This window comes from Nanorana parkeri, unplaced genomic scaffold, assembly GCF_000935625.1.
Source record: "Nanorana parkeri isolate BGI_ZX_2015 unplaced genomic scaffold, ASM93562v1 scaffold287, whole genome shotgun sequence".
Lineage (NCBI taxonomy): Eukaryota > Metazoa > Chordata > Amphibia > Anura > Dicroglossidae > Nanorana > Nanorana parkeri.
The window spans coordinates 832,672-854,612 of NW_017306555.1; the positions used below are offsets into that span (position 1 = coordinate 832,672).

A 21,941-nucleotide genomic window follows, 5' to 3' on the forward strand; every position below is an offset into this window, starting at 1 on the left:
TATATATATATCTATAGGCAGTGGGGAAGCTAGTAATTCCCGGTCACCCGGGGCACAGGCATAGAGTTATTCCTAAGGGAGAAGGTCTCCATCCACGCACCCAGTGGCACCCTTCATAAAGCGGCACCCGGGGCACATGTACCCCCCAGCTTGGCCCTGGGTGAGGGTACAGGTGAGTATTATAAAAAGAAATGACTGACTTTTAATAATTCTTTATGAACTTTAAGAAGAAGAAACTATAAATTGGCAACATTTCTGGTTTTTTTCTCTTTCATGAAGACAAACCACGTCAACACATTTTTCTCAAATCACATCATTGCAATGATCTGCTATATAGAGCCAACAACAAGAACCGCAAACGACCCCCCGTTCACAACAACGTTCGGCATTAATTGAGCCTTACCCCATTAATAACATATACAATATCACATGACGACATGTTACACAAAATTAAAAAAAAAATTTAAAAGCTGTCAATTCTGCCCAACTTTTCCCAATCACTCAAATGCCATCAACGGTGCCAGCTGCCAGTCAACTTTATTATACAGCAATATATTTAATGTATGGACTGCGTAAAGATAAACAGGTATGGATTTCTCTGACAAATCTCATTAAAACTTACATTGAAATAAATAAAAACATTTAAAAAGGCTAAGCAAATTTTATCAAATTTGGAAAGCTAACACAATTTGTATTCAATAATGGACACATACTAAAAGTACCAATAAATATATTACTGCATAAGTAATAAGACATCAGCGGAGGATAAGAAGCGGGAGACGGCAGATTCAGGGGGATTATTTGCCTTCCGACTTCCAGAACATTATCACAGTAATTCACATCATTAGCCCTGGGGACATAGACTTTTCAATCAAGACAAAAGTTCCACCCACAGCTGTTAGCAGCCAATGACTGGCCACCTCCAACCTTCCCGAAAACATTATCTAAACAGTCAGTGCAGGCCCAAAACATTAAACCAAAGAGCCGTATCGGTGGCCGTGCAGCCTGCAGCATCTTCTGTCAGTGCGGAGGCTCAGGCAATGGCAAAAAAGCCTCGCATTTAACCCTCCGGAGACTAAAAACACTGAAATGCATTGCAAGTCAGAGCCATTCACGTTACAAATAGTTAACACAGCACTGCAGGAACAGACGGAGCCGGGAGAGAGAGGGGGAAAAAATAAAATAAAACAAGAGCAGAACACAGTACGGAACGTACCTGACACCATGCCGTGCCGCTCACAGGTAAACATGCAGAACGGCTGCAGCAAGCAAGGCTTACAGGCTTTGCAGTGACATGCAATATTAATAGAACAAGGGCCGAAAACAGTCCATGGTAAACATTTCACAAGCTGGCAGAAGCAGCAGTGCGGGAGGCCAGAGGTGTCAGGTTCCTACCTGCAGGGGCTGAACAGGTCATCCATCACTAGCACAGGCGCAGCTGGCTCTGCCTGGACCCCTCACAGCCTGCAGCTCCTGCTCTAAACTCTATCGCTTTTCCTTACTCTAACTACTCAAAATGGTGGCACATGCAGTCAGAGACCTCAGAGAGCTTTCACTGAGCTTGTGCTATGACCTCAGCCTCCACGCACAGCGCTGCAAACTTCCCCCCTCAGACTAAAAAGCACTGAGCATGTGCTGTGTCCCCCCTCCTGCTTGACCTCTCCCTGGCATACTAAGCTTGTGTGCGAAGAAAGAGCAGGGGCCCTACCGAGGGAATCTCCAAGTAACGGTGCCTGGAGCTCCCAGTCATGTAGCCTGAGAGAGTGACAGGGCTACGCTGGCGGACGAGCGCCACTACCAGCGAGAAGCAGTGACACCGAGACCGCAGGAAAACCGGCATCGCCGAGCAGCTAATCAAGGATTGTAACTGCTGTCAGCAGCTGTATTTAGGTTTATTTACACTGACACTTAACAACCCAATTTGTAACAAGGATGTTTTTGTTTGTTGCATTTTAGAATCTTTTATACTGTGACTTTCCTTTTTTTTTTTTTACAAAAAACAAAATAAAATTCATAAAAAGATGAAAGCTTAGCCCGCATTCATACCATAGCGTCGCGGGAACGCACATCACCGTGAAGAGCGTTTGTTTTCCGTGTTTAGACTGGGTCCCTGCACACACACCAAAGGTGGGGAAAGTAGTACGTCACAAATTTTGCGACATGCGTTCGTGGTTTTTCCCCCCACGCAACTAGTAATGGCACCACAGGCGAGTTCCGCCTTTTTCCACACATTCACGATACGCTATGGTGTAAACGGGGAATAAAATGTTGGTCTTACACAAGTTACTAACTAATGCACATGTGCCCCTACCTAATTGTGCGAATGCACGTGCTGCAAGCGGAAAATGAGGAGCGATCTTGGCAAAAATCAGGACATTTTGGTTAAATGGAGTCATGAGGGGAGGCATTCATTGTCCTAAAGGCAACGCCGGAAATTAATCTTACATTTTTAATTGCACCTCTATTGGAACGCATGGTAATGCACCATGCCATGTGATGTGCTGAACAATAGTGCTCGTCCCTTTAGAATTGTTCTGGTATTATAGGCAGCCCATTCAGGTGCTATTAATACAATGCACCAGAATGTGAAGGTGTAAACAGGTTCTTAGCAGCCAACACGAATGGGCAGTCAAGCCAGTCAAGCCACCTAGCTAAAGGCTTGTTATTACGGATGACCGATATATCGGCCGAAAATGGCACTTTTGGCAAAATGCTGAAAGTGCAATTTTTCTGCCGATATAGTGGCACATCCATTCTTTCTCTCCTCCCTGCTGGGCGTTGCTCTGTGTCCCAGCGGGGAGGAGTGAAACTGTCACAGGCGGCCGAGCGGTGTGGGAGAGGAGGAGAGCACTGTGAGCAGCCGTCATCTCTCCTCCCACAGCGCTCAGCCTCCTGTGACAGAACGGGGGGGTGCAGTGTGGAGGCGAAGACCGCCAGTGCTGTCACAGGAGGCCGGGCAGGCAGAGCTGGGGAGGAGTCAGCTGTAAGATCGAGCTCTTCTCCCCGCTCGCTCAGCCTCCTGTGACAGCTGTCAGGATGGAGAGCTGGTACAAGCAGTCAGTGATCAGTGAGTTTGTAAATAATTGAGGACAGAGCATATTTACTATATCCTCAATTATGAATGAATAAGAAGTGATCTACATCGCTTCCTGTTCATTCATGATTGTGGATATAGCAAACATACTCCATTCTCATGTTATGAATGAACAGGAACACTCAGCATAGAGGATTCCTATTTATTTATAACAGGGGATACAGAAAAAGAGATTGAGGACTTTGTGTTCTCAATCTATTTTTCTATTTTAAAAGGGAAATATCAGGTATCTGTTTAGACCCCTAATATTTCCCCGAAGTCCCTAAAAGTAAAGTAAAAAATAAAAATAAAAAATAAAATGTAATTTTTTTAAAGTTTATAAAAAAAACGAATAAAAATTAAACATTAAAAAAATTTTGGAAAAGTTAGATTAAGTTTTTTTTGGTATCATCCCGACTTTTTTTATTTCGGTTTTGTTTTTAAAATTTTCATTTCAGTGCACCTCTACTTGTTATGGTGAGAATGAGCCCTAAATTATATGAACAACTAGAAATGATCAGTGACAGCACAGCGGATACACAAAGCTTAAAGCAAGTCATTCCTGTATCAGTGCTGATGTGGGGATCATATGGCTTTATTATAAACAAAGCCATGTCAAAATAGCAGACCTTTTCTTGATTCTCCCTTGTAGCCGGCTGTGCTGAGGCAGCCTGCTGTGCTGCATGTATTAAGGGGGCAATTTCGATGAAGCTTTGCAGAAGAAAAAAAATCTGACTGACATCGGCTGCTCATCTCTATTAGTGAGCTTTGAGGACCAGAACTGCCGCACTGAGCCCTAGGACATAGAAGCAGTTTTTGTGAAGGGGTTAGGTTAGTATTAGGGGCTTTGTTTATCTTTTAGGGGAAGTTAAGAAATCAAGGGCTCCCTTTAAGTCCAGGTCCACATTGTTGGGCTGCAGCAGTGCGCATTATGCTTGTAGCTGCGCTGCTGTGATATTCATTCTGCTGTGATATTAATTCCTAACGGCAACCCAATGCATGCTTACACCTTTGTTGTTGCATTAAAAATAAACAGTCTGCCTTAACGCAATGCACATAAATGTTTCACTACAGTTTGAGTTGTCTAAAAGGATAAGTGTGCTGCCACAAGATGTCAGCGTCATTCAACCCAGAAAACTGAGGACATACTGTGAGTGCAGGGCGTCATGGAGTCACCCCCGAGGTAGTGTCATCATGGCACTGTTCACTCAACAGAGTAATGATGCAGAGAGCAGCACTGACTTCATCACGTCAACATCGACCAAATCTAAAAGGAAGAACAGTCAGACACGACAATGGGAGGTACCAGTGCTATGCTGTCAATGAGCCTCTATATGGGCAAAAGGGTACCACAAACACTCTGTTTACACCATTATCTTGTGGTGCCCACCATAGATTACAGAAACTGGTTACTATACTGGGGCAGAGATTTAGCAGCTGTTATATCAAGAAAACAGATAGCAATAGGGAAAATCTAACACCCAATCCATTATTAGCATTAGGCTCTGTTCACACCTAGGCGTATCGAATATGCGCGTTTGTCTCGTGATTCGCGGTAAAAAAAACACGCGACCAACGCGCGTTTCCGAGGGCTACTTGGCTGTATCCCAATGGAAACGCGCGTTCAGACGGGCTGAAATACGGCAAGGTGTGAACCATACCCATAGAAAACAATGGGATTTTCATGTTTGAGTGTTTTGTAGAGCGTTCGTAGAGCGTTGAACGCGCTACCAAACGTACAGGTGTGAACCAGGCCTTAGGAATTGCTGTCAAGCTGATCAATCATTTCTGAGTCTCTAGAGCTGGCCATACAGTGATCTATTTTATTCGTTCAGCCCCCAAAAATTGACCCGATTCCTCCAACACTACCAGCGTGTCGCTCGAGGCATCCCGCTGTTTACATTGTATTCGGCACCTGTCAGAATAGCTGACCAGAGCGGGCAGCTCATCTCTGATCAATCAAAGATTTTCAGACTGTCTCCTTCAATCAGCTGATCGAGGGAAGCCGATCAAAAGGGTGCCGACAGCGGCGAAATTCGTTCGGTTCCTCAAAAAACAGCCGAAATGTGAACAGTGTATGGGCACCCGTAACTCCGAACAAGCAGTAGTTCTGGAAAGTCAGAGAAAAGTCAAAAGTTCTGATCTGCAGTCAGCGATTCAATGTACGGACAAGATGGTCATCAAGACAGCCAGGTACGTAGCATTTTCAAGGGTGCTCATCAATGGAGGACTCCAAGACATGGCCATAGGCACATACAACCAAGTTTAGACTATAAAGAAGCTTGAGCTGTGCATACAGAGGAGGGATTAGCTGCATGGGAAAATTATCAGTCATTTTATACTTTCTTTTCATCTAAATTGCTGATAATTAGCAGTTGGATTAGAATACCAAAAGATTAATATTGAAAGCATTGTAGAAGGGCGCTGCGGTTTGTTTTTATCCTCTACCAGTCAAGAAAGGATACAGAATAACCAGATTTCCAAAACAGGCCATCTGAGCTGCAGCCCAAGGTGGCTTTGGTGACCTGATCTTTAGATGTATGGCCAACTTTACACGAGATGAAAACTGCAGCCATAGGAAATAGTTACCCAAGAGCAGTCAGATATAAATGAGTTCCTGCAATCATCTTCAGATAATGGGGCCCGCAGGACAATCAAATAACGGAGCCACTGACCACATACCTCTACTTCATCATACAACAGTGTATCAGCTGTCCATGACTGGAACTGGGAAGTCACTTAGTGGAAAAGGTTTATAAACAAATGTAGACACACTACACGCCATCATGTACCAACAAGAACAATCTGCATGCATTGAAGTGACCATCTGTGCCTATATCTTCATCAGGACATGTCTATTATGTAACGAGTACAAATATTATGACACAACCCCTGACAGCTTCCATAACAAAGATTGACAGTGTCCTTGTTACTTCCTGTCCACTGAACCTTACTTTTAAACAATGTTATCAGATTTCCCAGCTATCTTTGGTGAACTGCAGAACACCTCCCCATGTAACAGAAAGGAGGTATTTGTAGTCCAAATCAGGAAATCTGCCTAGGGCGACAATGCGGCTCCTCCATAAATTCAGGAGGGCAAGTCAGCATTATCTCTCTAGGACAGAAACGGGAATTTATCAGAAGTGGAACAGACAAAAGCTGGAGCAGTTGCCCGTGGCAACCAGCGTCTCTATTAAGTTTGTTCGGTTAAGATTTAAAAATGAGAGAGAAGCTGATTGGTTGCCACGCACAGCTGCTCCATATTTTGTCTGCTCCAGTTTTGATAAATTCCCCTCAAAGTGTTTTACTGTTGAAATCAGCCAATTGAAAAATAAAAGAAAAAAAAAAAAGAATCCCAAAAAAAAATGAATGCAGCTGCCAGGTCTAACCTGCTATATAGCAGATTCTTGTTTTTGGGTTTAGATACATTTTAAATGTTTTTTATACACTAACAAAGTGTAAATAAAAGGTAACACATTGCATTTTGATTTTGCCTTTCTGGAGTTTATGTCTCTAGGTACAATCCACTAGGGCGGCGGTCCCCAACCTTTTTGGCACCAGGGACCAGTCTCGTTGAAGAAAATATGTTTCCATGGTCAGTGAGGTGGGGGTGGTTTTGGAATGATTCAAACGCATTTATTGTGCACTTTATTTCTATTATTATTACATTGTAATATATAGAGGTGCACCGAAATGAAAATTTCTAAATGGAAAAGAAAAAAAATTGCCAGGCCCTAAACCGAAAATGTTTTTTATTTTAAACTTTCAATTTTTTTTAAATTAAATATTTTAAATTTTTTACTTTACTTTTAGGGGCTTTGGGGAAATATCAGGGGTCTAAACAGACCCCTGATATTTCCCTTTTAAAATAGAAAAAGAGATTGAGGACACAGAGACCTCTATCTCTTTTTCTGCAGCCCCTGTTATCAATGAACAGGATTCCTCTATACTGTTCATTCATAACATGACAGAGTATGTTTACTATGTCCACAATCATGAATGAACAGGAAGTGATGTAGATCACTTCCCATTCATTCATAATTGAGGATACAGTAACAATACTATGTCCTCAATTATTTACAAACACTCAGCGATCACTGAGTGTTAGTACCTCGCTCTCCTTCCAGACACGCTGTCGCAGGAGGCTGAGCGAGCGGAGCTCAGCCTGCTGTGACAGTGCTGGCTGTCTCCACCCACACTGCTCTCCTCTGATCTGTGACAGGAGGCTGAGCATCGCGGAGAGGAGAGACGCCGGCCGATCACAGCGCTCTTCTCCCGCAGCGCTCGTCCACCTTTTCTGACCGTTTCTCTCCTCCCCACTGGGACACAGAGCAGCGCCCAGCGGGGAGGAAAGAAAAAAAGGATGCACCGCTATATCGGCCAGAAAATTGTACTTTCGGCATTTTGCCAAAAGTGCCATTTTCAGCTGATATGTTTCGGCGGCCGTTATATTGGTGCATCCCTAGTAATATATAATGAAATAATTATACAACTCACCATAATGCAGAATCAGTAGGAGCCCTGAGCTTGATTTCCTTCTCTCAGGTGGCCACAGCAAGCTTTTAGGAGGCCAGTACGAGCTTTCATCAGGGTCCAAAGTCTCACTGGCAGCTGCCGGCACAGCAGAGGTGGCGCTCGATCCTCACTAGGGCCTAAAGAGGCTCCACGAGTGGCCTTCAATTATGCATGATTGTAGCCGTCGGGCATATCGGGGGGATTCCGGCCAGCCAGGCCTATTTACAGGGGCGGGCCTGGAGCCCAGTTCCTAACGGGTCACAGACCGGTACTGGCCTGGGTTTTGGGGACCCCTGCACTAGCGAGTCAGAGCCACTAGGCCCTAGTGGATTCTCCATAGGGATATATCGTAAACGTATTCCAGACAGGGGAAAAGCTTGAGCCCCAAGCAGTATCACAAGATAGAAAGGGAGGGTGACACCGGCAGCAATTTGACAGGTGATCCAACTCTCCCCCAACTATACAAAATTATAAATACATTTCCTCTGTTGCTTGGTATCCTATCCCTGCAGCACTGCTCTGTACAAATCACTGATGCCGGATACTAATCACAGTGCTCTTCTTCCGGCACTGCGACTGTGCAGACTTCAGGCTCTAGTGCAGTGCAGGGTGGCATTGCTCACTTCCCCCATCCATTAACAAAAAGCCTTGTATTCTTTTCACTGACTGCAAAGCATTCTGTGAACGGATGAGAGGAGATAATGTCAATCCAATCACAGAACGCCTTGTGTTCAGTGAAAAGAATATCATGTGCTTTGTGAATTAATTACTCTGAATTAATTAAGAAGAACTCTGGGCAGTTAAAAACATAACCCTTAAGGGGGGGGGGGGATGTAGCTCCACTGCAAGGGTTAAGTGCTCATTTTGGCCTGGGGTAAAAAAGAAAAATATACTCACCTGATCCTTGGTCCTGTGGCAGTGACTGCTCAGCTCTCTCCCTCCGCTCTGGCATGCCCCTCAGTGTCCTCATGTATGGTCCAAGTTAATGGATTTGTATCACACGTGATGACGTCAGCGGGGCTTAGACCGCCAAAGCCTGGGGGACAAGAGGCTGCAGGGACATTGTTTTTCCCCTGGAGATCCACTTTAACATGAGCTAACATGAAACATCTTTCTTACAAGTCTGTTCTAACAAGTTTACAGTCTAAACACCAGACATGGAATGCTGTAAATCTATGTATGATGCACAAGGCTACGTTCATACAAGTGGATTTCACATGAGTCACCACTCGCCCCTTTGGTTCAGTTTCCAGTCAAACACTTTGGAAAGAGGAGTCCTATGCCAAAACACAAAGGCGATTATACACTCTAAATGGATTTACCCCGAATAGGCACCGGTTTTAGTCTCTGCAGTGACTGATAAATGACATCTAAACAACAACAAAAAACCTTATTTAAAACCAGCAAGTGATAAACATATGTTGATGGGTATAGCCATAGCTCTCAGGCGTTTAAAACTTTTCAAAGTAAAAGTCCTGAGTAAGAGAAGGTGCATGGCAATACCTTTAGTAAGCCAGAAATCTGAATTTTCTGTCCTTAAAATCATTAACCGAGCCTCTGTGCAGTGAGTGCTTCAGTGGACAATAAGGGCGATGATAGCTGACAGGGCTTAGTCCTAGGACCATGGAACTATATTCTTTAGTATCAAACAGAAACCTTTTTCATAGAGATGCACAGCGACAAGCTAACACAGGCAGTTCTTTTAAAAGTTTAAAATGGATGATGTTCTTAAATACCCGGGTGGTGTGCACTATGGGGTGTCTCTAAGTGGCTGGTTTAGTGGTATGGTGTACCAACAAGAAATCACCCCGGTGCCAAAGCTTCCGGAAATAGGTCTTAAGTTGGCCATGCAATCAATTGCCCCAATCTATGCTAAAAAGTAGGGATGCACCAATACCAGTTTTTCGGTATCGAGTACCGATATATATTTTTTCGGTACTTGCCGATACTGAATACAGATACCGGAAGTCCCATTAAGGAAGCCAGGGCTAGTGTAATGACTCGACACCTGGCTTCCCGATTAGCAGGGAAGCCGTCTCCATGCTTCTCGTCACTGGGTGACGAGGGAGCATTGAGCCGGCTTCCCAGCTAAATCAGGAAGTTGGGCAGCGTGTAATGACTTGCTGCCCGGCTTCCTGATACCAAAAGTATCGGACTAGGCATTGGAGCATTTCGGCGAATACGAGTACTCGCCCAAATACTCAGCATCGGCACAGATACTAGTATCAGTGCATCTCCAGGTCCAATTGTTCAATTCACCAGCAGGCGGGACTGGTAGCTGCTGAATAGCTGAACAGTGACTGCATCTGTTTGGTTACAGTCACTGTTCAGTTGCCAATTTTCTACCCGGCTCCTTTGACAAAAGCCAATTAGAAATTGATGTGTTGAGCTGCATCCACTATGCATCCACTGTATTCCAATGGTATTTTGGGCTCTAGTTCACACCAAAGTGTTCAGTTCCAGAGCATGTGGAAAAATGGCAGCATACCCTATTTTTTTCTGCTCTGGAACGCACCAAAAAACGCATGCAAAAGCATAAAAACCACATACACACGCCCTGGAACGCACTGAAAGCCGATTTTAGGCTAAAAAACAAAACAATTAAAAAAACGCTTGGAACACGTCAAAATGCGCTGCACATGCAGAAACTCATGCAGATCTGGTCCATATTTGGTATGAACAAGCCCTCAATCATCTTTTCAAGCAAACTGCAGTGCTTTGGGTTAAATTCCAGGGAAAAAAATCTTTTGCATGTGAACATCAGAATCTTTGTCATGTCAGACAGAAAATGTAAGCTGTACGCAAATCCTTCACTATTCAACATCCTCTGTGAGAATGCCACTCTTCCTGTCTATGGGCACCCTTCACTATGACAAAATTGTCAAGTCAAAATCCTCCACTTAGCTTTTACAGTCTTATCAAACAGTATCTTGGTACTGACACCATGTATATGGCAGGATATTATCCATCTGTTAGTGCACAGGCCCCATATATTTCTGTAGACTTGCCATACCCAGATAATCACTAACAAACGCTCGCAGTAGGGCTGCAACAACTAATCGATTATAATCGATTATTGAAAAAGTTGTCAACTATTTCAATCATCGATTAATCGGCTTCCGATTGGTTGCTCCTGTTCACGGCTCCACACACGCTGCGCGCCACACCTCCTCCCCACCTCAGACCCGCCCGCATCCATGCTCCACACGCCACACCTTCTCCCTGCCTCACGCTCACTGCCCGCCCAAATCCACGGTCGGCACAGGGACGCAGGGAGAAGAAGTAAGGAGGAGCAGGTGTGGGCGGATGACAGCCGCCGATAGACAGGCCCCATCTCAGAAACAGGGTGCTGGAAGACTGCTCAGGTAAGCCTGCACTTTCCCCACATGGTGCTCTATAATCTATGGCTGGGATAGTGGGATTTGTATTCCTCTATAGTTGATGGTACATTGTGCTGTATATTATACAGACCAATGTACCATCAGCTATAGAGGACTACAAATCCCAGCAATACATTATACACTGTATGTATAATGTATTGCTGGGATTTGTTGTATTCCTATATAGCTGGTGGTATTCTGCATTGCGCTGTATAGAGGACTACAAAACCCAACAATAGTACATTATAGAGCGCAATGCGGAATTCCACCAGCTTTAGAGGACTACAACACCCAGCAATAGTACATTATACAGCGCAATGCAGAATACCACCAGCTATAATGTACTATTGCTGGGATTTGTTGTATTCCTCTATAGCTGGCGGTATTCTGCATTGTGCTGTATAATGTACTATTGCTGGGTTTTGTAGTCCTCTATAGCCGGTGCCATTCTGCATTCATTGCTATATAATTTTACACTTTTCATTTCACTATATTGCACACCACACTTTCTTTTTTTTCTTTTTTACTTCCACCGCTCCAAGCTTGCTCCTGTGATGGACTGCAATCTCAATACAAACTAGTAGTCCCATCACCGGAGCCATTTTTTAAAATGTATTTTATTTTCTATCCGATTAACCGATTAATCGAACTTAATAATCGGCTAACTAATCGATTTTGAAAATAATCGTTAGCTGCAGCTCTAGCTCGCAGTATATGGCCAAACATGTAGTAGATAAAGGGCTGGGCCTAGCATCAAATCAGACCAACGAGATGCCACTTTGTCGTTACAGAGAGAAAAAAAATCAATTACTTAGGAGTGCAAAATATAGAGAAACTAAAAATGACCACAAGATGTAATATTAGACGATCAAACAATGAGATACTAGAAATAAATGTTAAAATATAATATTAAAGAATATAAAATGTAGTATGATGAAGATATCCACGTCATTCTGATTCTCTAGCTAAGTTGGAAGGAAGGAAACAGATTTTCTTTTCTTATTATAAAGGAATAATTCTGACTACATGGGCAGGGAAAGAATATAATCAAATTTCAAGACAACAGTGCCCCCTGTGGTCACTTCATGGTAACAGCAGCCCAGCTTCTCTTACTAGCTACGCAGTAAGGCGTATCATTGTGAAAAATGCAGATTTACTTTAAAAGCTGAAAGGTAGAGGGACCAGCAGTACAAAAGATATCAAACTCTTTGCTTGGATTCTGAAAACCCAAAAATGTCATTACTTTTGCAGGCTTCATACTCCACACAGTTGTTTACACCTGTGTCCTGCAGCACCACATCCATGAGGAAAACAATGAGCTTACTACCATACATGTCCAACATAGCCAACTATTCTTAAGACTGCCCACAGAACTTAGACCAGGGGTAGGCAATCTCGGCAACAAAGCTGTGGTGGAACTATAAACCCCATAAAGCACTGCAAGACTGACAGCCACAGGCCTGAAATCCGGCGGCAGAAGCATGATGGAATTTGTGGTTTCACCACAGCCAGAGTGCCGAGGTTGTCTACGCCTGCCTTAGTGGGTCAGTCTCATGAGCAAGTATGATCTCACCGCCCTCTGGGCCAGCTGTTCTATAAGCATATTTTAAGCCAAAATAAAAAAGGGAAAGAACATATTTTGTACATCTCTGGAAGACACATCCACGGTGTTTTATTCCTTTTTAACACGTTCCAAGAACAGGAAAATAAAAGTCGATGTGCCAGTCTGCAAGTGTCAGCCTGACCTATTTACTTCTGATGGATTACAAAGTACACAGCCCTCTCCTCATCTCTACAGCCCTTCTTGTGCACAGGAAGTTACCAGCTTACAAGATTATTGCAATAATCAACAGGTATTTTCTGCACTTGCCAAACAAGTATAACAAACCCTTTCAATGGCATACTTAGCAGAGCAAACGGGAACATTGCTAGGATTCACATACACTAAGAGCGCTGGAGAGCAGTCCATGAACTCCGAAGCCCATATGAGGCTGGGTTCACACCTAGGCATATCCAAGATGCGCGTTTCGCGGTAAAAAAACATGCGACAAACGCACGTTTCCGAGGGCTACCTGGCTGTATCCCAATGGATACACGCGGCAAATACGTAGGCGTACGGAATATGCACGTTTGCCGCCAAGAATACACCCCAAAGAAGCTCCTGTACTTCTTTGGGAGTAGGGCGTTTTGCAGCGCGTTCCTACGCGCTGTAAAACGCCCTGGTGGGAACCATGCCCATAGGCAATCATTGGTTTTCACATGTTGAGCGTTTTACAGAGCGTAGGAACGCGCTGTAAAACGCCCAGGTGCGAACCAGGCCGGAGGAGCCATGGAAAGCAGAAGGAAGGGACAGAGTGATAAAACAATGGTAGTTGATCAGCCTAAGATCATTCTCAGGAGCCTAAAACTGATGATTGCAGTGACAAACCCAAAGCCTGTCAACACAAGACCTTAGAATGGTGTCCGAGAGGTTAGTCCACCATGTTAGTTTTTCAACTGCAGATAGCGTGCCTGTACACGTTTATATCAGAGGACATGCGGTATATTTACATACCTTCTAAAATAAAACGGACAGCACTCACTCTCTCTCCCATGTACAACAATGAAGCACAGAGTTAGAGCAGACCTATACACTCACAAATCGTATTCTACCAATGCATCCCTCTATGGATGATGATTAATAACAACAGACATGTCAGCTGTAAAATGCTGTGGTTGTTGCAGAGCATTCACTTCCTGCTTTGATAGGGCAAAATGACTTCAGTTGGCCAAAGCAATGCACACTGGGAAGGTTACATTAGCAGAGCATTGCTGGGAAATCTCATCTCAGGGAAAGGCATTTTCTTACCCTGAGATGATATGTCTAGTGACATGTGCCAGAAATCCATAAAGTAAAAGGAGAGCTAGTAATCTGCCCTTAGTAAACATGGCCACTGTCAGAAGACTGGGGAAGAAAAGAGAAATAAGGTATACAAAGAATACAAAGCCGGCAATTATCTAGAAGTACGTGTTTGTAGATTGTCATTACTAAACATTTCTAAAGGTGTGTTTGTCGTTATTTTAACGATATGGGTAAAGGTCCGCTTTAATCATGTGAACGCCATTTACAATCACTTTTTTAGCTCACTGTATAGTAACAGTCTCACGTGTACTGTAAATAAGACCTTCATGTAACAACTCATGTAACAGGAAAATAACATGTAACAGGCAGTGAACGTTGGCTGCCCTCTAAACACGTAGTGTAGGTCATTGCTTTTCACTAATGTGACTTTGCCCAAACCCGATCATTGCCAACTTTATTCCTGCAGCACTCAAAGGTGCCAGTCACAAGATTTTTACATGCAGCTATACACTCTTGTCAAACCCATAATCAAACATGTGGAGTGTTCATTTAACTCCTACTCTTTCCCGGATGAGGAACAGACAGGCCAGTTTGTGCATTTAGCATGAAATAAGCCTTCTGTTGATGCGAGTCATTCATTTAGGATGTATAAGTAAAAAATAGTGACGTAAAGCTGATCAATGTACACAACCACACAGCGATGTAAACAGAACCCAAAACGGAGAAAGAGGAATACTAGGAGAACTTACCGAGTCTCTGGATTGTACCCCAGGATGTAGAAGAAGGAGTCTATCCTGGCTTTAAACTCCCGAGCAGCAAATATATCTGAGAAATGGGAGATGTTACACTTGCCCCTGTCACAAGAAAAAGAAAAAAAAACAGATTACGAAGTTATAAAGTCACAGACGTCACACATACCATTGGTGCACCTTACATAATTATATACAAGGTACAAGCACAGAGAGGAAGATTGCTGGTATCAAATGTAAAAATACAGGCAAGTGGTGTGTCACAAACCAAAGCAACCAATCAGAGGCCTGTCTACATTATATTAATAGCTGAAATTGTGCTTGCTTTAGGTAACAGTATAGTACAAGGTGGGGGACAAACTCCGGCCCTCCAGCTGTGCAACTACAAATCCCATGAGGCATTGCAAGATTCTCACACCTGCAGGCATGACTCCCAGAGACAGATACATGATGGGATTTGTAGACTCACCACAGCTGGAGGGCCAGAGTTTGCCCCTCCCTGGCATATTCGTTAACACCATTCAACCTGCCCTTCTCTATATGAAGGAATCTTACCTGCACTGTAATTATTGTTTAACAGATATAAACATTGATTACCATTGCCTACAACAATTGTGAAAAGAAAGGGGTGGAGCTTGGTGATGTCATTTGTAGGGGCAGCTTCTGTGAGCCTTGCAGCCTAAGTTTACAGCAGGAGATCGATGGGCAGACTGGTTGCAAGAGTGCGGTATTTAGACTGCCCATGCGGTTTTATATAGTGCTAGCGTGCACTAGTGACATGAATTCTTATTGTTTCAATCTTTATGAATTATTACATTTTAGGAATTTACCTTATTTCTTTCATCTTATACAGCATACAGACCTCTATGAATGGTGGAGCGTGTCCTGTTTGGAAGGATTCAGATTGAAATGATTTGTGCCTCACAAGTGCATTTGCCTTTCCATAATAGAAGGACTAATAAAATAGTGATCCCTTTCGGTTTTGGGTAGAGGGAGGTGCAAGCACGTGGAAAGACGTTTGTCTATATGTGTATTTTATTCATTTCACAGTTCTGGTACGCACTATTTCATTTATCCTAAACGCTAGGAGTTGAAAAGAATCTTTATAACACGTTTCTTAGTAGAATTGTATGTAGTTACAGCTTTTTTTTTTTACACTAATAGAGATTAAATTTTTTTAGTGACCTCTACAAATTAAATAGCAGATTTGTAAAACTCCCCCCCCCCCCCTTCCCAACCGTAACATTCTACACATATTGCCTCCTTCTGTATATACCCAGCTCACATACTGTGCATGTCTGTACATAGGTGCATGCATGAACCCTGAACCTGATGATTACAAACAATATTCACAAGAAAAAGTTAAACAGCGAGCCCTTCTGGCATGCACTGATGCTGGTCAGAGCTCCTTCAATGGTCCCTTGAATGAACCTGGTGTATAAAGCACACTGACAATACATCCTACATGTGTTCAAATGGCACATCAGCTGCCAGGACTCGAGCCCAGAGATTGCACCTATAGAGTCCCTAAGATATAACGCCATCAGGTTGCTTAATAGTCTAGCATTTATCAAAAAGTGACATATCAGTTTTGGGCGGACAGATACGCTGCCTCAGAAAGACCAATGTCAGTCCACATCATGGTGGCTCTGCCTCACCATACAGCTATAGCCTATCGGGAACCTTGGTTTACACATACTGGAAAAATGCTAATAATATTTTGCAGTCCATTGTTTTTTTGGTGGATATTCCTGTAAATGATTGAATGAGAGGTCAGTGATGCAGATCACAAGGACCTACAGCACCTAAACCTATTTGCATACGTACTATAGCATATCGGGATCTGTCCAGGTAGGATGTGTATTATGAGGCTCTGTAGGAATGTGTGGGGCTCCAGGAAAGCTGTGCTGTGAGTAAAAGAAGATTATCCACTCTCTGTTCTCCAGCTCCTGACGCCCCAAGCACAAGTTGGAGCTAATTTGCCTTGAAATCAGCAGCTCTGGTTATGTGGCGCTGAATAAAGCAAATGTATCCAGATGGTTTTACTTAAGCGCCATCTGAGCGTTATTATCAAACAGATTACTCGGTTTCACGTTCTGCCGGCAACCGTACCACAGACCGCCAAGTGCAAAGCCGTGCCAGGAAAATCATTTCGACTTCACCTCTTTTCACTCCAGTTTGAAACAGACCAGGTCCCTTCCATAAACTTTCCACTTCCTCGCAAAGCCCACGATTCTCAACCTTCAGGAGACCAGCGCCAGCTAAATTCTTCCAAAACCTTCCATGCCCCAACCGGTTTTTAAAAAAGTTTATACTCTATGGAGTGATGAGTCAAAAATATGAGTTACAGTAATAAACAGACACTGACAAAATGATATAATTCTTCCTCCTTCTCGCTGTGTCTTTTCACCCTCTTCCTCATCCTCTCTCCCATTTACTATTGCTCTGGTTCTCTTACCCCTCAACCCCACCTTTTAGCTCTCTCTTATTATATTATCACCATCTCTCTCTCTACCTCTCTTATGTATTGTTAGTATTTATATAGCACCAACAATTTACATACAGAACATTTACATCAGAGCTTACAATCTAAGAGCCTATCTCACATACATACATACACACATACTAGGCCCAATGTAGACAGGAGGTAGTTAACCTACCAGCATGTCTTTGGAGCATGGAAGGTAAGTGAAGAGCGCAGAGGAAACCCATGCAAGCACAGGGAGAACATACAAACTGTGCAAACCGTGCCCAGGCATATAATCGAATCAAGGACAACTGTACTGTAATGCACTGTTGTGCTAACCACTAATTCTGGATTACAGCAGTGTGGATGCATAGACTTGTGGGTCTGCCCATACAGACATTTTTGGTATACAGGTTCACTTTAAACTCTCTGATTTTTAGAATGCTGGCATTAAGTGATGCTGCCACGTGTGAGCTGCAGCTTTTATTATCCTTCTGGAAGGCCATCTCCTCCACAGCCTCCTTCCTTCACCCCACCGTTTACTCCAATAAAGCACCCCTCAGTACCAGCGGGGTGGTAGAAGCAGCTGCCATGTTCATCCATAGTCCTAGCTACAAGTCACATGCCAAATTCCCCAATCATGGCATTTGCCAAGCGAACGAGAAATATCCTACAATTGAGTGTGAGATGAGCCCTACCAATACGATTATTTTTCCTCGGCCGTTGTCATCCTTCACATCCACCAGCAGATGGCGAAGTCAGAGCAATAACTGTACTTGAAGTGTACTAAAATCTAGTTTTGCTGTTCTTTTATGCTAAGGAATGTATTCTACATAAGTGGAAGGACTCGGGGGTCACCAACCTTATCACTCTGGATGCAGTTAATTAATGCAAATCTTTGTACAAGATAATGTATGCAAACAGAGGTCAAACTTGTCCATAAAATATGGGAAAAATTGACTCCATCTCCACACATCCACCTCTTTCCTATAGACTCACCAACTGCTGTTACGCAAACTGTATCCTATGCAATGTGCAGAAAACCGAATGCGTTAAGCTGACATTGTAAGAAGACACACTTATTCTGTTTCTTACATTTCGGATGAAATAATGCAATAAAAAAAGAACCTAGTTATGTAGAAATAGCAGACAAATCTTGGTTGTGGCCACTTACACTAACAGGGTGACTAACTTTATTAAGGGGAATGGAGGACATTTCTAATTACATACCCCAAGGAAAGGCTCAGTGAAGATCCAATAATGAACATTTAACCTATCCATTCATAGTTATAAAGAACAAATGGAGAGCCAAAACTTTTTTTTAGTTTTAGTACGGGAGGCTTAACACTCCTGTTCGGTTTTTATTGCTATCCAAGTGGCTGCTGGGAAGAGTCACCCTGTTTGTTATGATGACCTTTATTACTAGGGTAGAAAATGATTGGAAAGCCAAAAATTCTAGCTCCAGAAGAAGAGGTAAGGGGAAATCTTCCAAATGACGACATCCATTCCATGGCAAATGTCCAAGATGGGATTTACTGCTCACTTCGTTTTGCTTCACTGGGACAGGAAGTGATGGGAACTCTCCATGGCAGGACACAGACAACAAAAAATAAACTGACAGGGACTCAACCTTTCCCTACTCGATGCAAATCTAAGGAAACAAAAAGTGTCTTAAAGGCCACACTCCAAAATGCATACATAGTTTCTGGGGAGACTAAGGAAGACTATCAGGTTATTAATGCTGTCTGTGACCCACAGAGAGGAGATTTGGTCTCACTTTCTGTTGTGATACAGAGAAGAAATTCGGGTAATAGGCATCACCAAAATGTTGAGTTTTAAGCAAGTGTCTGCTTTTTCCAAGCTACCAATAGTCCCTCAGATTGACTCTTTATGGAAACAAATGCAAAACATATAGTGACAAAAAGATTTGGCTAAAAACCAGAGCTCTCGGTTTGACCACCTCTCTATCCCTTGGACGTGTAAACCTGCATGTTTTTTGGGGCTCCCACTGCACAGCCACTGTGCTTTTGCATTTTAAACTCTGAAATGATCAAGTCAAACCTACCAACTTATTTCTTCGACAGGAATCCTTCATGACAACGCCCTAAACCTGCTACTCTCTCCACTTACCTACTGGGCCAAGAAAAAGTCATGACCTACCACAACCCCCTGACTTTCCAAAAGCAGGTACATTGGGGCGCATCACAGATGGTTTCAGGAAGGAAAGTACCAGTGAATCAAACTCACTTTGTCATATTTATGTTCTCTGATAACATGCTTCACTTTAGAGGAACCAAAGATACCGGTTAATTCAACTGTGCACACCGTATATCATGGGTAAGGAGAAATGGCCCATGGGAACAAGAGCAGCAATCTTTATGTCTACACTCATGCAAAAGTAATTTAAAGCTACAGAGCTAAGCTACCTTTGAATTATTAGCAATCTGAACATTCAGTGTTACAGTTAAACAGATGTAGAGCATTTATAATCCCATTTAGAGGTGTAAATTAGTTAGAATCTTCCCGGCAACGCTAAAGTAATTTACAAACAATTTTACAATCTAAACAATGTGCCATTCCAACATGCGTTATAGATATCAGGAGACAGGTACGATACATCACTTTATTACCTCTAAGTACTGCCATGCAGATGATAACGGGATGCTTAGTCCAAGTCAAATGGAAGCACTTAAGCTAGCTGAATTTAAAGATATATTTCATGGCTTTTAAAGCACATCCACATTGAAAAAATATGTTTAGGATTTTTTTTAAATAAAAAAACAGGCCATGTTGAAATAATAACCTTGCCTCCAGAGGTATGCCTGCAGAAACATAGCCACCAGTCTTTGTTTGGGCTAAAGCTGGCCATACACTAAAATTTTCTTAGTTCTACCTGCGTGCTGAACAAAGAAAATAAAACCGATCCCTCAATAAACACCGGAGGAATCTCCCACTGTCTTCATTGTATTCTGACAGCCGCCACCTGCCGAAATTCACACATTGTATGGCCACCTTTAGTCACGGCAATGTCATTCAACTGCCTTACCGTTAGCTCAGGATTCTCTGAAACACCCCCTGGGTTCACAGTACAATCCTGCAGAGAGCTGTGCTGACGTTATAACATCATTGTCACTCTCTACAGTAATGAAGACTGGCCACCACTTTTGCAGGAGAGGAAGAGAAAAAAGACCCAAGGAAGTGTCGTGCCCAGAGAGAAGACCACAGGAGATAAAAAGGTATACATTCAAAAAGGCCTTGGCAGTTAAAAAAATAAAAAGGAGTTCTGCTCTAATACATAACTGAAACTAAAGTGATATTAAAATCAAAAGGTTTCTAAGCCATTTCAAATGCAGATTAAATTACTTACAAGGGATACTGCTCCTTGATGTTTAAAAGTGTTAGCTTCCTGCATAATGAGATGGTCTCCTGAGCACTGGCCCCAATATCCTGTTTGCATGGCTTCTTTCCCTTTAAGTGTCCTATGGAGCCCCATTTGTGTGGGCTAGTAAGCTGTGTGTCTCTGCAAATCCACAGCCACGGAAAGGCAACCCACTCCCCTCCTCCCTTTTCCAAGCTAGTAGATGGACAGCTGCTGGAGACTGTTCTCTCCCTTGTGATCTTGTATTGCACAGGAGTTCAGGGCAGCTGAGCTAAGAGAGTTGGAGCTGCTTGAAAGCAGGATGACTAAGTATTTGAGCAAAAATGTAAAGAATCACTTTTCTGGGCAATGTATGTTTGTTTGATTCAGACTAATTATTGAAAAAAAAAAAAGGAGAGAGGGTTTAAATAATGCTTTAATTGGTGTTTTTCCCCTTTTACTCTCCCCCCTGATTTCAGCCTTAAAGTAAAGCCGTCAAGAATAAGAAATGGCTCAAATGTCCCAGATAAGAAAGAAACAGAAGTTAACATGTCTGACTTAACTGACCTCTCTGATCGGAATGGTTTTTCCAGGGCAGTAACACTAAAAGTGTCTTTTTTTTTATAAGTTGGTCAGCAATGGCAGCACCAGTATTTTTCCGTTCAGAAGAAACCCAAGAAAACATGGAGAGTATGTGCAGATATAGACCAGGTACTAAACCAATTTTTCCGTTCAGAAGAAACCCAAGAAAACATGGAGAGTATGTGCAGATATAGCCCAGGCACTAAACCAAGAACCCCCGAGACACAAAGCAATGGTGCTAACCCCCTTAGTCACTTTGCAGTGCCCTTAAAATTCTTCCTCATATTAAATGAAGGCCTTTTACTCAAGGAAGCAAAAAAAAAAAATGCTTAGCTCTGTGCACAAATTTATAACTAAAGCAAAAACCTGCGGGGATTTACCTGAGAGCAACCGCGTGGTAAGTGTCAACGTAATCGGAGATGAAGAGCTCTCGATTCCGAATGACTGGATCTGTGATAACCAGCTCCCGGCCAGAATCTACACAGGAGATGAAGGGAAAAGAAAGTCATTGCTGCAATACTTGTATACCACAATCGCTGTCGGTGATCCAGAAAGAGAACAAGAAGAAGGATTTGGGCTGATTACAAACATTAAAAAAAAATAGTCTCCCAGACTCACCATTTTCATTGTTCCGATCTTGTACCAGGTGCTGGTAAACTGAATCTGGGACCTCGGACTGACGGTAGTACCACTTTACATTCATCAGTAGATGGTCTCGTTTACTCTGAAAACCAAGAAAACAGTATTTCAGTCTCCCTACAGATCATGGATTAATAAATATGCTATAGAAGGTAAAAAGCACTACAAACAGGCACACAATGCAGTTCACATGATGCCAATATACTTTAATATTTACACCTCCGGCCTAAAACATTGTGACACAATTAAACCTTTAGCTGTTGGGAGACTTAGACTCCTAAACGCACATTTAATACATGAAAATACACTAAAGCCTAAAACATTTTGATGGGGGGG

General features: G+C 42.9%; 1 protein-coding gene across 4 annotated transcripts in view; it reads right to left on the minus strand.

Annotated features, from left to right (window-relative positions):
- RERE (arginine-glutamic acid dipeptide repeats) overlaps window positions 1-21,941 on the minus strand; it is a 337,236-nt gene that overhangs the window by 59,591 nt on the left and 255,704 nt on the right. For 2 of the 4 annotated variants that reach the window (XM_018557505.1, XM_018557504.1), the window contains exons 4-6: window positions 21,585-21,690; window positions 21,347-21,443; window positions 14,560-14,664 (exon numbers count right to left, since the gene is read on the minus strand). In XM_018557505.1, coding sequence (XP_018413007.1) covers window positions 14,560-14,664; window positions 21,347-21,443; window positions 21,585-21,690 — 308 coding nt within the window. Of the gene's footprint in view, window positions 1-1,216; window positions 1,651-14,559; window positions 14,665-21,346; window positions 21,444-21,584; window positions 21,691-21,941 lie in introns of those variants that run through there. The other 2 variants (XM_018557506.1, XM_018557507.1) reach the window with 2 other exon arrangements.